Source organism: Oryzias latipes, chromosome 9, assembly GCF_002234675.1.
Source record: "Oryzias latipes chromosome 9, ASM223467v1".
Taxonomy (NCBI): domain Eukaryota; kingdom Metazoa; phylum Chordata; class Actinopteri; order Beloniformes; family Adrianichthyidae; genus Oryzias; species Oryzias latipes.
Genome location: NC_019867.2, coordinates 19,030,949 through 19,046,013, shown reverse-complemented (window position 1 = coordinate 19,046,013; position 15,065 = coordinate 19,030,949). Strand labels below are relative to the sequence as shown.

General features: G+C 41.5%; 1 protein-coding gene across 7 annotated transcripts in view; it reads right to left on the bottom strand.

The window, feature by feature from the left end:
• Nucleotides 1–3,406: 3,406 nt before the first annotated feature.
• Nucleotides 3,407–15,065, bottom strand: part of gapvd1 (GTPase activating protein and VPS9 domains 1) — a 28,645-nt gene continuing 16,986 nt past the window's right edge. Inside the window, exons 13-29 of one of the 7 annotated variants that reach the window (XM_020706100.2) lie at nucleotides 14,203–14,334; nucleotides 13,115–13,249; nucleotides 12,326–12,445; nucleotides 11,853–11,930; nucleotides 10,903–11,216; nucleotides 10,692–10,779; nucleotides 10,098–10,130; nucleotides 9,566–9,622; nucleotides 9,353–9,481; nucleotides 9,138–9,258; nucleotides 8,920–9,032; nucleotides 7,655–7,814; nucleotides 7,332–7,519; nucleotides 6,842–7,055; nucleotides 6,546–6,618; nucleotides 6,243–6,440; nucleotides 3,407–5,983 (exon numbers count right to left, since the gene is read on the bottom strand). In XM_020706100.2, coding sequence (XP_020561759.1) covers nucleotides 5,843–5,983; nucleotides 6,243–6,440; nucleotides 6,546–6,618; nucleotides 6,842–7,055; nucleotides 7,332–7,519; nucleotides 7,655–7,814; nucleotides 8,920–9,032; nucleotides 9,138–9,258; nucleotides 9,353–9,481; nucleotides 9,566–9,622; nucleotides 10,098–10,130; nucleotides 10,692–10,779; nucleotides 10,903–11,216; nucleotides 11,853–11,930; nucleotides 12,326–12,445; nucleotides 13,115–13,249; nucleotides 14,203–14,334 — 2,294 coding nt within the window. In that variant the 3' untranslated portion in view covers nucleotides 3,407–5,842. The remainder of the gene's footprint in view (nucleotides 5,984–6,242; nucleotides 6,441–6,545; nucleotides 6,619–6,841; nucleotides 7,056–7,331; nucleotides 7,520–7,654; nucleotides 7,815–8,919; nucleotides 9,033–9,137; nucleotides 9,259–9,352; nucleotides 9,482–9,565; nucleotides 9,623–10,097; nucleotides 10,131–10,691; nucleotides 10,780–10,902; nucleotides 11,217–11,852; nucleotides 11,931–12,325; nucleotides 12,446–13,114; nucleotides 13,250–14,202; nucleotides 14,335–15,065) is intronic. The other 6 variants (XM_020706101.2, XM_011479408.3, XM_011479410.3 and 3 more) reach the window with 6 other exon arrangements.

Genomic DNA, 15,065 nt, shown 5'->3' with positions numbered 1-15,065 from the left:
CAGCCCAGATCATGTTCACAGTGAGGGCCACGCCAAGCACACACACCGCCGCCACTGTTCAGCCGGACAGAAAGAACACCGCCGGCCAACTAATGTCTGCACACCAATCAGCATAAGTATAAGCAGCACGCGCATTTCTCCAGGCAATAACCACAATGGACATTTTAATATAAACAAATAACAGCCATATTGATTTACATGCACCCAGATAAAATACTACATTATTACCCCTTAAGGGATTTCCCTCTTCCAATCAACACTTGACACCTTCCCCCGAACAATATTGCTTGATTGCAACCTCAATGAAACCTCAATCAGGAGTGAATTTACTGTCGAATTTATGGAAATGCACCAAAGAGCCCCGTGCTAGTTGTAGGGTACACCTGCACTTGTCAAGGTGCTCAAGTGCGTTGTGTAATTGGCTGTTGATTGCTGCCATTAACATGTGATGGCTAAGTGCGTCTAATTCCTGTTCCATTTCCACAGTTCAACTTGGTGTTGCCACCCACTCTTTCTCACAGAGGTGATTAGCAGGACCCGCGAAAATTGTTCTTTTTTCTAATGATAGAAGCCCAATACAAAAGGAGCGTTTGCTTTAAAGCCCCACTGTAACTGACACTTTTGGCAAATTGATATCCTTTATGGAGTGTTAAAGAATATGAAAACACAGGAAGTGTCGTTCATCCATGCCTACCGGAGATTCTTAATTTTTACATTTAAATTCCAGCACTTATGAGATTTAAAAAAAAAAAAGCCACTATTTGAGTTAGCATTTTCTATATTTATATGATTATAGAACAACCATATAGTATAACAAAATAAACACATATTATTTGTTAAAAGAAACAATAAGCTCCTTTGTCTCTGCAGTTTAGGTCAAAATTGTTGAGGCCTCTTCCCTTCTTCAATATCAGCACCTCCGGGCACTGAGACTTGGTATCCCTTTGAGTTTTAATTTTCTGCCTACATCCTCGCGGCCGTTTCATTTAAGTTTTAATATGTGTATTTGACATTTTGTTCATTTAGACAAACCCCAGCTACCCACCCAGCCCCCCTCTTTCCTCCCTGCTACATTTAATTTAATTGACATGCTGCTGCCGGATGTTGTTGTTCTCCTTTGTGCAGATTTCCCGCCACTGCCAGCAGGATGGTCCAGGATGGTGAAACGGTGAAGCCTGCAGTGTACCTGGGGGGGGGGTTAAAAAAATAAAAAAAAATAAAAAAAGGCAGCACACTTATGTGAGGAGCTCTAAAGCTCCTCCACATAGAACAAAAAATGCTTGAAAAAATCAAATATTAAAGCTATTTTCTGCACATTTTTGTCTTGTAGGATATTGTATCCAATAGGGAGAAAAGGTGAAAACTAAACAGACTAAAAACTTAATTAAAAAAAAAGTCTAAATATACAAGGCAGCATCAGTTCCAGACAGCAGGTCTAACTGGTTTTAAATGTGAAGCCCTCATGGCCAGGGGAGTTCTTTGTCTGAGCAGCTTTTCTGTCAGACCTGCAGAGCGTCCTCTGGAATGGTGTGTCTGCCATCTGCAGGTCAGGGCGGGTATTGCAGTCCCTCCCTCTGGACTGCACTCTGCAGCCGTGCAGCAGCTGCTCCATTGTGAATATGAACAGCTTGCATTACAACCATATGAGTGGTCCCAAAGCTTCATCAAATGGTGCTTAAAATCACTAACAATTACAAACTGCTCTAAAGTTCTATATTTATTTGATATAGTTGATTAGTTTATTATACAGATTTGTATAATTCTTTAAAATTTGAATCTTAAAAATGGAGAAAACTGTCTCTTAATCTTTTTTTTTTATTTTCCACGTGTGCAAACTTCCTTCCCACAGAGAGGAGTCTTTATTTTTAGACTATCATGAGATCATTGTCTGGTGCAAGGTGGGAGGCCCCTCTGTACCCCCACAGTCAGCAAACACAAACACGTGAAGTCATGCATGAGCCCTGCTGGACTGCTCATCGCTTATCCCACAGCGATCCGTGCGAAGCCTGTGACTCCTTCACATGTGTGAGGAGCACCATGACATCAACATTTAGGATCAGTCTTATAGGGATGAAGAAGACAAAAACACTCTTCCTCACATCATTTGTCTGCCATTACCTGTACATATTACACCCAAAGCATGTTTTCCTTGGAAACGTGCAAATGTATTTTTAAGCATGTGCATCCTCATGATGAACTGAATTTAACTTTTAAGAAGGTGATGCAGCTTCTGCCTCCTTAATAAACTGTAAATCAGCAGCTAAAATCCCACTTAACAAAAATATGTAAAAGAACACAGAATAAAATCCACTACATTTTAGGGCTTAGGGTAAACTCTAAAGTCTAATAGCTCTTTTTTCATGTAAGATTATTTTTCTTTTGCAAGGATCAAGGATTCTGTTACTTTAAAAATCCTAAATGTGCATTTTCCAATCGCATTTAAGCAATTTTAAGCAAAGGTTCTTTTTCAAAATGTAAACTGGATCATGATAGCAGTCAGGGCCACTGGACCACTCTGTCGCTGGATTCGTAACAAAAGTAGAAACTTACAAAGTTGCAGGAAAAAAATGTAATAAAACAATAATGAAGTTGTTGCACGCATTAGCTTATAGCATTATAGCATTGTAAATCTTTTCAACCAAGAAAAAATGTCTATTTTTCATTGTAAATGTCTTTTTGAATTTATATTGATTTAATACACATGTATTAAAAAATAAAAATCAAAGCTTGAAGCTCAAACTCTGTTAATATTGAAATGGACATTCAAATGTAGGTTTCAGTGTTTTTCCCATGAAAAGTCATGGGAAAAATATATTGACACTTCAACAGTTATAGACAAATACTACATTTAGGTCTGTATAATAGTGGCAAACACCCTAAAATAAAAAAAGAAACCACACAGGAACATTTAAATAAATAAAAAAGAAAGAAATCAAGCCTCTGTGCATCTCAAATCAGTTAGGTGCTAAATAATCAAAAGATTCCATCTGTAAATCTGGTCTTTTTAGCCATAGGCTTCTACCACTAATTAACTTCTCACTCGAAAATTTGAATTTAAATTAACAATTGTGAGATATCATCAGGGGATACAAAGCACCCCACCAAGTTTATGATGAAAAAAGAAAGAGTATTGGAAGGCAATTGGTGAAGTGCGGAGGGCTCTCAGATGAGGGGGATATCTCCAATTACAATCCACTGAAACACTTGTCAGCTGTAATGAAATGTTTGCAGAGAGGTTGCTATTTGTGGCTTCTCAATAGGATGCTTCTGCATCAACCAGCCAAGCCCACAATCATTATTCATGCATACCTAATGTTAGTTTTTTATTTTTTATTTTGCAGCTACCTAAAACAGAAAACTAAAAGAATTTAAAAAACAATAACACCAATAAATGAGAAAAAAAAGGTAAGTTATTTGTTTCTTTTATTGTTTTTGAAGAAATACATAATGCATTAATTACAGTAAAGACAAAAAACTTTCCCGTATGTCAGAATTGTGCAAGCTTATAATTAAAATTAGACGAAAAGTTGTTTTTTTTTTCTTTTTTCTTTTTATATTTTGACACCACTGCACAGGGAGCAGCACTACACAGACCGAATCCCCCACCTAAGACTACAACTCCTGACACACAATTACATGGATTTTTCTAACTTGGTTTTCATCAATACCTCAATGCATCATGTGTAACTGCCGTGATCATCAAGCTGCGGGATGCACTGACGCACACAAACCAGGCCCGAATAATCCCATCACATCTGTCCAGAACGTACTCCTTATTAAAGTGACATCACATAAACCTGATTATACTAGAAGATGCAACCTGCAACTTAATTTTCCAGGGCATGGTTTTCTCATCAAACTGATTACGCCGACTTTACGAGGAAGTGCGCCGCACATGCACACACGCGCCGGCTTGAGCTATGGCGAAAGGACATTTAGAAAAGCATTTGTGATGATGCCCGTTAATGCTTGGAAGAGCAACAGTGAGGTGCTTCAGTTTGCGTCTGTCAAAACATGTGAAATCACAACAGTTAAGAAATGATCAAGGCCAAAGCAAGGACATGTCAACATGCCCATCCAACCCCCTTTTTTTTTCTTCCAAATATCCCAGGAAAATACATCAGTTTTGTGCAAAATAGATTTTTGATATGTGTGTATCACAGATGCATCCTCTTGCAGGTTACTGGCTCGTGGCACACACACTATGGGAGAGCGAGGATTACTTTTTTTTTTTTTTTTTTTTGTGGTTTTTATGCAAGAGGAGGCGGGAGGTCGAGCAATCACACTCACATCTCATTCACACTCGCTTGACCAAAACCCACACATACGTTGACCACACTAGCATAAGCTGCAGGTCAGTAACACGTTGATCGTGTTGGTTATTTGCTTTTCCGGCCTCCGTTTTGTGCCGTCAGGTCAACTACTGGTTTGTCGAGAAACTAATACATGTGGCACGTCTGCACAAAAATGAAAAACTTTTTCCTCATTTCTACAATGCTTAAACTATATTAAAAAAAAGGCAAAACTATAAGGGGGGAAAATAAAATAAGTGCACATAAATACAAATCCCTTTTTTGAACTTGAGGAGTCGCGAAGCTAAAAATGATTTCCTGGATCTGATGCTGACTAAAGTGGTACTAAAAGATAAAGGAGACAACATGGACACCAGCTGGACAGATTCAAATGAATGTTTTGACCTTTTTAGTCATAAATAAAGAGACCCCCGTCAGCTCCTGCCTGACAGTTACTCAAACTGAAATCCAGCTCGTTGGCTTCAACTCTGAGGTAGGATCTAGAAAACCAAAAGGGGATTTGAGCTCCAGTTTGGCTAAATTAAAGGGACTAAAACCGTGACGACCAGATGTGGTGACGCCCAGGCTCTTTGTTTTTTTTCTGGATGAAAGTTTCCTCGCAGAGATGCCGTCTGCCCATTGGAGCGTGGAGGGGAAATAATGCCAATCTTAGATTTTCCAAACAAACTATACAGAGCGCCCCACATCCAAGGCACTACTATATCAATATATCCCATAAATGCCACCAGCGCTCTCTGCTTGCCTGCTCACTGCTAAGTTACCTTTACTAACTCGAGAACGTCAAACTAGCTCGTTGTAGCATTGTTTGCCTGTGCCATCTTGAACGGGAATGATATGCATTTTCATTTAAAAAAAAAAAAAAAAAGAGGCGTGTTAAATAGAATGACAGAAATAAATACACTTCATATAAATATGCACGCCCCCACATCCAAATTGAGGCTTGTTTGGGAATTAGATGAAGTAAACAGTTGGTGAAACAAGCTGCCCGACTGTATGATACAATAAGAGAACGTGGAGCATTGTGAGTTGATCTGCGTTTATAAGCAGTTAAATCCCATCAGCAGTTCTGACTGTAAATCCCCTTATTTAATAAGTGTTGTACTCTCATTTGATTGGAGGCTCGTAAATCACATCAATGAAGTCTAGTCCCTTTATACAGGATTATCTCTTACAGTGATTTAATGTTGTGTTGGTAATTATGAATATATAAAAATCCTAACAGCTTGAGAATCAAAACGGACTCAGAAGACAAAATGATAAAATTCTAATCAGATTCACGCTTAATATGTATGCCAAGTTTTTTTTTTTTCTTCAAAGGCGTTTTGCAAAACCGGAACTTGTTCACATACATACAGTTATATATATTTTGCTTTTCTTTCCACGTCTCTGACTATGTACAAGCTATACAAATAAAGAGCAGGCAGAGGGCCAGGCCTCTTAAGCTGTGCAAAAGGAGCAGTTGGTTGGGAAGTCTCCCAGTCTCCCGGCTCCTTCTCCTGCAGTCTGCCCATACAGGTGGCTGTTCTGCTTCACTTGCGATCATCGATGGTCTTAATGAATTCCACCGCTGCGGTGAACTGCATCCACCAATAGCACTCCTCCCCACTCAGCCGGCTGGCGTAGAAATTATTGATGTACTGCACGGTGGACAGCAGGCAGGGCGGGTTTGCCTGGAGGGGAGGAGACGCGGGGATGGGCCCACATTAGACGCTTAAAGAAGCTCACGCAACAAAGTACAGATTACAATCGTAAATACGGGAAATATATGTGCGGGGCTGGGGGACGGTTTGCAATGCAATGATGAAGGTATTAGGTGAGAACTTTCAGGTGATTGTTCATAAACTTGATTGACATGACGTCAACAACTGAAAGTGGAAAAAGTCTTAGAGAAGTCACATCATGACCACTAAATCCAGTTTGAAAACTTACCCTAATGAGCACAAAAACAAGCACAGGAACAAAATCATCTGCTCCTGGGACAGAGTCTTCATTAGCCAGGCTCAGGAGGTTCATGATGGTGGAGCACATACGCAGAATGCACTGCACTTTGTCTCGAGGAGTCTTATACGCATTGATGGACTTGATCTCAGCCTGCGCAGAGGGCCAGGGAGCTTCCCTCAGGTAAACCTAAGAGGCAAAGCGGTTTAACAGCCTAGCAACTTTCTGAGGTCTTTCTGCACATTTGCTTGTCTTACTTTATAGAAAAAAATAACAACAACATTGAGGTGATACCTCTGGAATTTGAAGGGCTCTGTGATTTGCTGTGACGACCTTTGAGAGCCGCTGGATGTGTTCGTAGAAAAGCCTGTGACGATAACAAACTCAGTTCAAGCAGACAGTAAGAAAATTACAGATCATAGAAGCATGTTAAACACCAAAAACACCAATTCTTGGGAGGTTCAATACCATGTATTATTTTGTCTGATTGCTCGAAAATGCTAACCAACAAATCTTGGGTGTAAAAATATGATGTAAAAGTCTCTCGGTGAAGCGGATTGGTTGACAGGGTTAGTAACGGAGCGACTCACTGGTCTCGGAGAATATCCCCATCCTGATTGGGGTAGAAGGCCAGTTTGAAGATGCGGTTCATAACGCTGCGCTCGATAGCCATCTGGGCATCCTGCAGCTGGTCCTCGCTCGCATATTGCCAAATGGCATCACGGGCCATGGCACCGTACAAATAGCGCAGAAAATCCTCCACTGCCGCCGTCTTGTCATCAGCTGCTGTGCACCCCTGGAACGCTGCAGTCGAGCACAGAAATAACAGATTTAAACCTCACACAGCACGCGTTTGTGTGTGTGTGTGTGTGTGTGTGTGTGTGTGTGTGCACGTTGATGCAGCGTCATTACAGTTCCTTTATAGATCTTGCAGCACCAGACAGGGTTTAAAATCAAATCTTCCAACCTAAGTTTATCTTGTAAAAATCTTTTGGTTTGGAGCCACAAAGAAAAAAATGTTTTAAAGTAGTGGAAATAAAGAAGCCAGGATTCGTTTTATACTGAAAAGAGAATCAATACCTTTGATGAAGTCGAGCATCTTTGACTCCATGTGTTCAAGAAGAAGCCTGACACAGACGGTGGTGAAGTAGAGATTAGCCACCTCTTTGTCTCTCAGAACCCTCTGAAGGAGCCTCTCCAAATGAGCCTGAGAGGTCTGCAGGCCCTGACGACATCTGGTGAGGTAAGCTATGTAGGGCGCCCGCTTCCTGCAAAAAGAACCAAAAAGAATGAGCGTTTCTTCTGCTTTTATACCCCGATGGAGCGGTCTCTGAAATGCCCTTTAAGTAAAATTATGTGTGTGGATGGCTTTAGTGAACTTTCTTCCTCTGTTCCCGTTTTACCTGTAATCTTCTGCAATAGCAGCCAGCAGCTTCCTGCAGGTGCGAGCGTCAAAGCGGCTAACACAGCGAGTGGTCTCCTGGATTTGAGCCATCTGGTTCTTGTCCTGAAGGTTGATGGCTTCTGCGAGCTGGATCTTCAGGAAGCAGACGATCTCATTTTCTGAAAAGGAGGATGTCGGAGATGGAGGGCGGGGTAGCTCTGCAGAAAAATACTGTGGCCAACAGGTTTGACCTCCTTACAAATGACCAGCCAGTTTGGCAATCCTAAGGAAAACTGGCACATACTAACCCAGAATAAACCAGTACAACCCTGCTACTTTAAAACATGTAATGGTTTTATATTTATTTATTTCGGTTAGGGCTGGGTATCAACAATAATTTCCACTCACCAGAGCCTGGATTGATTCAATTCACGATTTTTTCGATTCTTTCGATCCACTTGATTCAATTCGATTCAATTTTGAACATATTCATGTTAATCTGATATAGTTCACATACTGTAAAATGTATTAATGAAATAGCTAACCAATCACATAGTTAACATGTTACATGGTTTCTCAAACGGAGAAGCTACAACATAAATGTGCAGATCATAAACATTGTAAAGCCTTGAAACTGGCTCATGTTACTAAAATGAATGTTCTGCCTCTCCTGGAGGACGTTTCAGTTTGGCCACTAGGGGGAGCTCCACTATAGCTTTACACTTTATTCCAGAAGATTTGAGCAAAAGACGGCGCGTGAAACCACAGATGGTTACTTTTAAAAACAGTTTCCTTTAAAGAGTTAAGACTATTCATACCCAAAAGTATTTAGAATTTAGACAGCAGTATATGTTTAGGTTAAATGAGCGTTAGCCATACTATGGGAAATCCCATTATACGTTAGCATCAAGCTATTGGACTGCTGTTATTGTTAAAATAACCCTGTAGATGTATCGGAGCATATTAGTAATGTACCATGAACCTTCCGATTGTATTTTGTAAACTGTCTAGCAGTTTTACAGTTGTACACAATGATTGTTTCAAAGTCTGATCCCGCTAAATCTCACAACAGTAGCATTAGGTCACCGGAAAAGATCGATCTCTACTTTTATAGATTCATTAATCAAGCTTGGATAGATTCAGATCAATGAATCGATATTACCAACCCAGCCCTAATATCCGTATCTTTTGGAAAACTCACAAAGCACTTGCAGTCTCGTCTAAAGTGCATACTTCAACCAACCTCCTGTAGGAAATATGATTGTCTGCATAAAGTGCTTCTACCTTCAGGATCCATGTGATCAGGCAGGCCGTTGCGTGTGGTTGCTGGTGCCAGGAGAGGCAAAGCCACAGAGTCTGCCGAACATAAAGCCAACCTCAATTTTTTCTTTGCATCACTGAGGGAAAAAAACAAGAAAAAAAGTTAAGAAATGACAGTCTTTCCATTGGTTTTTGGCAAAAATTTGACCAAAAACTTTTGCTGGTTATGTTAAGGGAGACACCTGAAAGAGAACTTGGAATCGTGTTGTTGTGCCGACTGGCTAGCTGAATCCAGGAGGTCATCGGCAGAATTGTTCTGCAGAGCGTCTTCTCTGGGACAGTCGCTGTCTTCGACACAAATATCTGTACAAACATTAAAAAATGAAGAAAAGGAAAAATCTGCATGAAAAGGGTTCTGTGGCCGCAGATTGCATTTATGAGAATTTTCCTCCCTGACCTCCTGAGCCGTCATAGGACGCTCCTGCCGCAGTTCCATCGCTGGGGCTTGTCCTCTTAATATTCCTGTATTTGTCCAGAATGTCTTCAGCTGCCTGGGGTTGAGTGCTCTGTCTAGGCAGTGGCTCGTCTGAGAATAAACACAAAAACCAATCGTGTTAAAATAAAACCCATCAGCTCATATCAAAGGAGCAGGAGGCGAAAGGCTGCCGACCTTGTAGGACATCATCCTTCTCCTGTTTGTCTCTTTTCCTAAACGCTGCCATGGGAGCTGTGGGAAACACATGTGATGAGGTCCACTGCTTTTCACATGTCATTTTACTTTTAAAAACATAGCAAAGTAAGGGAAAAAAAAGCAAAATAAAAACCCTTGATTTGGAGCAGAATATCATTTAAAAAAAATAAGCTCATTAAAACTTTATTTTCCTTTTTGTGTTTATCTGATTAACAAAATGTGCCAACTGGACAAGCAGATACACAGGCTGAACAAGGTAATGGGTGAGGGATCTATACACTGATATTCTGTTTTATGCATAAGGTGGAATGACACTAGTGCAAACAAAAAAACAATTGTGAAGGGTAGCTAAACAGATGCATAGATGAGGAGTGGGATCGTGTGAACTGGAGCTACATCATGTCACGCTACAGGTCTCCAGGGTCTAAGGCAGCAGCTACAAAGCAGCGTGGTGCGCAGCCGCCGGCTGCAGCAGAAAAGCTAGCTCAGTGCGACAACATGGAAGCGTTACCTGGAGCATCGCTCTCAGCCGTCCAATACAGCACTGTGAGGAACACAACAGACACGGGTTGGCCTTTCAAGCACAGGTCGCCACACGGAGCGACAACTCGCTGCTCATGACCGTACAGAGCAACAGGACAAACAACAGACTGTGGTTTGGCACACATTAGGGGGGTGCAGGCTTTACCTTTGACATTAGAATGAAGTCTTATACTTTACTAAATCAATGCATTGTTTACTTAAGAGTTCTGCCATTATTTTCTTCACAGATATATAAGAGGTGGTTATACAAAAGCCCTACGACAACAGATCTGCCATCAGTTAGTGCTGATGACATGGAGGGCTATTTAATGACCATTAGCTGCTGGCTGACAGCACTACTGGGAGGGCTACAGCCCAACCATCTACACAACTAATGCCTCTCTGATGACTTATTAGCTCTGAAAAGTCTGAATAAATGAGTGGCTCCTGAGAACTGTGAGGAAAAGGACTGGACTGGACTGGACAACAAAGATCCTTTTTTAAAGAGAACAAATTCATATATCTGTTTGTTTCCATTGAAAACAAAGAAAAAAGGCAATCCGGAAAAGAGGGGATTATATACCTTTGGGAATGGCGGAGACGAAACGTTTCTTCCACCACGGTCTGTTGCGATCAGACTTCTCATCGTCACTGTCTTTCCTGTCTTCTACCTTTGAGTGGGATAGAAATTGATTTTAAAAGTCTATTTTAGTTTTTAAAAACCATTGATGCTATTTCATTTCTTTTGGTCCGTTTACAAACCGAAGAACAGTGTTGTGTGTACGACTTCTTACCTCTACTTTCAGAGAATCCTTGCTTGGCGATGAGACAAAAGCCCCGCCAGGTTCTCGCTCTTCGACTGCCACTCGCCTGTTGAGGCCGGGGTCGCTGGTGGGCCGGCGGCCCGGACACACGATGTCGGAGCTGCGGCTGCGGACCAGCCGGTCAGGGAAAGAGTGGCGCTGCTTGGTGAGCTCCAGCTCACTCAAAAGAGAATGGCGAATCTCTGGGGCCACAGCACTGGCTTCAGGGATGGGAGGATCAGGAGGAGGGTGAGGAGGCCGCACATAATGCACTTTGGGTCTAACTATTGTGCCGGTGGAGGAGCCTGCAGGAACACAGCACAAAGGAACCTTTCAAGCATCCACCTCTGTTAAGATTAAGTGTTCAGTAAATACTCTTCTTCATCTTACTCACCACTTCAAAGTTTTTTATTGTTTGATAGAATTTTTTAATTTATCACTTAATAAAGTACAAACATTTGCTTGGTCTAAAGAAGTAACTCCAAACATAAAAATAGTGGGGGGGGGGGGTCCTCAATGAGGGGAGGGAGTTAAAGAGAGATGCTGGTGGGATATGAGCCCTAGGTGTGGGTAGGCCACCTGTTCCAAGGGTAGACTCTCTCCTGAAAAGCTTCCAATGGCAGCCTCGTGCCATGAGCACAGTGGGACAAGAGAAAAGTGCCAAAGACCCTGGGGTGAGGTCTCTCAACCTGTCATCCTTTCACCTTGTCACAGACTCGCAGCCAGTACCATTCCCCTCTTAAATATTTACCTGCACTGCAAAAAACATGCACAAAAGGAGGAATAAAAAGGACTGCTGGGAAGAATTTGGGATTCCAAGAGAGCGAAGAGCAAGTGGCATTTACTTTCAAAATAATGTCCTGCAAGTACTGTTAGATGGTTTCTAGTTAATGTTTTACAACAGTGGTATAGAGTCACACAAAGTGACAAAAACTATTTACATTCACCAGTGGAGAGGGGGTCAAACATGGCAAGTAAGGAATCTGGCTGTGATGGTGGAGATGTCAAATGATGGCCTCCTGCAAAAAAAGAACAATAGACATTTGTAAATAGAAATTTATAAATGGCAGCACTTAAATTTCTATGGGCAATTATTTAATTATTTATTAAAAAAGAGCTCCTGAAAACAATTTTGTTGTGCATTGCATAATGATAAGAAAGATTCTGATTCTGATATTTAGTGCTGTTGGCTAAATTGCAAGCCAATATATACATATACTGGACAAACTAAGGTCTGCTTTCCTAGAGGACAAATACAAAAAAGCACTCATCTACAAGTAAAAATCTTAAAATATTTTAAAAGTTCGTTTTGCAGCAGCTGTGAAAGTGACGGCAACCAATGAAAAGTTGTTTGATCAGATCTATGATCCAGTGAAAGCTCAGCCAGCCTTGTTGAGATGTGACAGTCTCCTACCGTGACTCGACTCCTCCCCATCTGGACTCGTCACAGAATCCTTCCCTCCGAAATCGGAGCTGCATTCTGACCGCAGATCCTCGATCTTGTTGGGGATTTCTTCCGAGGTTGCACTGATTCCTGTTGCCCCCACAGAAAAACTTCAGTCATGCTAAAATTCAGGACAAAACTATATCACCTCTGCTGAGAAACGTTTGAGTCTGGCAACTGCCCAAAGGAGAGAAAAAAAAAAACACCTGAATGGGCAAATTATTCTGAGACAAAAGAGGATATTTCTCTCTTCAGACTATGCTATATGGTCACTCTCAGGTGGGAGCCCACTGGGATCTTTAAAGTGGTAATGCAAGCTCCCATGGGTTAAAAGAACATCCTAGATAAGAATGATCGTCACAGCGGACTATCAATCGGCTGAATCTCTAGAGACTGTTGTAGCTGAGCCAGGAATGTCACCGCTGGCTTCTTAATGTAAGATAGTACTTTATGCATGTCAGCATAGTATGTCCACCTGAGCCCACGGACAACACAACCAGCATTAACCTCTGTGTAAAGCCAAAACCCAACCGTTGCCACCGTGCAGGTCAAAAACTTTCACCAAAAAACGATTGCTCCACACAAAAACAAGGACAACTGAATCTAAAGTATATGTTTTCACAACTATATTCACAACTTTCCAAAAGACAGAATGTACTAGAAAGGTCAAAGATGGGCAGATAAGTTTGAGCTTGTTTCTGATACATAACTAGTTAGAGAAATTAGAAAACGGATGTTGTACATGGGTGTGATTCTTACCTGAAACAACACTGAGGCCTGGGGTGCTGGGTCTAGAACTCACTTCTCTGACCTCAGTGTCATCTGAGGTACTGCCAACACCAGAGCAGCTCTCCAGCTCCTGCAGACGCTCTTCCTGCTTCAGATCTGGAGCTTCTAGAGATGAAAACAAAAAAGAAAAAACATCGTAATTATCAAGAAACAAAGTACACACATAGGCAAACAAATCCATGCATTTTAATTGGTAATTCAAACAATAAAGATGCAGCTTCTAATTCTTTGGCTAGCTTATGGGTCAAACCCAGAGGCTTCACACCAGCAGCAAAGCTCATTTGCATGCTCGTTAGTAATAATGTGTTGGTGAAGTGATCTTTAGAGTGTAGTTTTCTGCTACCTAGCCATGAAACAAGTTCTCTACTTGAGGCAAGCCTGCATTTGCACCATTATTGAGCAGAACAGGGGAAGCAAACGAAACAAAAAGAAAGACACCCAAGCATGTCATTTCTGCACACAGTGAAACAGAGCACTACTTCAATTAACACAACAAGCTTAATTTTTTAAGAAAACACTTAACACTGTTTATTAAAGAAAAGCTATTGGTTTTCATTGCCTTTTGCAAGCCTTTGTGTACACTATTTGCAAGAATAGATTAGATGTAAATGTTAAAGTTTAAAAAAGGCACGCACACCTGAACAATAGTATAACTGATGAACCTTTTTTGGTGTACTGGTCTCAAATCAGCTTAAGAACTGACACTCTATAGGCTGCATGTAAACGAGGACAGCTGCTGTCCTTGTGTTTCCTCTTTTCACTGCTCTGTCACAGGTGCAAACACACCTGGTGGTCCCTCTAAGGAAACCCTTAGCTGCCTCTTACTGGCACGGGCAGATCTGCCCTGAAAGACAGGCAAGTGCACGCAAATATGATGACAGATGTATGCACACATTTTTGTGTATGGAATGCAGCACAGGTGCACCTGCTGTCCCATCCCCCACTATGCAGACAAAACCTACACATGGATGTGTAAATGTTCAGATGCACGTCGGAGTGCGTCGCAGGAATTTTAATCAAGCGTAGAATCAAAATGCAACATGAACCCGATCACCTACCTGAGTCGCTGGGAAGGACCTCCACGCTCCAGGCTTCACTCGTGGTCTCGGAGATGGTGGATCCATAAGGGTCCAGCAGAACTGAGCCTGAGCCAGGAAGACACAGCAGGCTGCCAAGCATGTTCTCTGCCGCTGGTCCAAAGAACAAAGGAAGAACAGGCCGGTAGCCTCCTTTAGAAACACCATCCTCATTGTTCGGAATTCACAGTGTACAGTTTTATGGCAACAAAACATTCTGGTTTTACATTTATAGCAAGCCTTAAGAATGGTTTAATTTTTTATTTTTTTATTATTTGATCCAGCATTTATGTGCCAGAAAGTGCATATGTAATGACAACTACAAATTACATTAGCATACTAAAAAAAATAATTTACTCTAAAGACAAAAAAATGAACTCCTACTAGTAAAACTTAAAACATTTGAAATCTTTTACATAGAACATCATTTCATCATGTTAAAAGTCCAAGCTGAGTTAAACATTTCACTTTTTGCACTCAGATCTGACTCCACGAGGATGCTTAGGTGCACATTATAGGCAACTATGGTCAGCTTTGGTAGTCCTTTGCTGGAATTCTAAATGGTAGAATTCAGGATACATCTCACTAATTCCGTGTATTGCCCTCACCACTGTTAAGCATGCATGCCATCTGGGTCAATCATCCCAAACAGACAAAACACAGAAATGGTGTGACATGAGCAAAAATGAACCGCAAGGAGTGATCCAGACACACCGTTACACCAGAAGATTGTGTGATTTTCATGCTGGGACCTAAATGCACGTGCATAATCGTGCCAAAGGCCAGAGGTTAATGACGGCGCCTCATCTTGAAGTAGCCTCCAGGGCCGTGACTTTGCCCAGCTT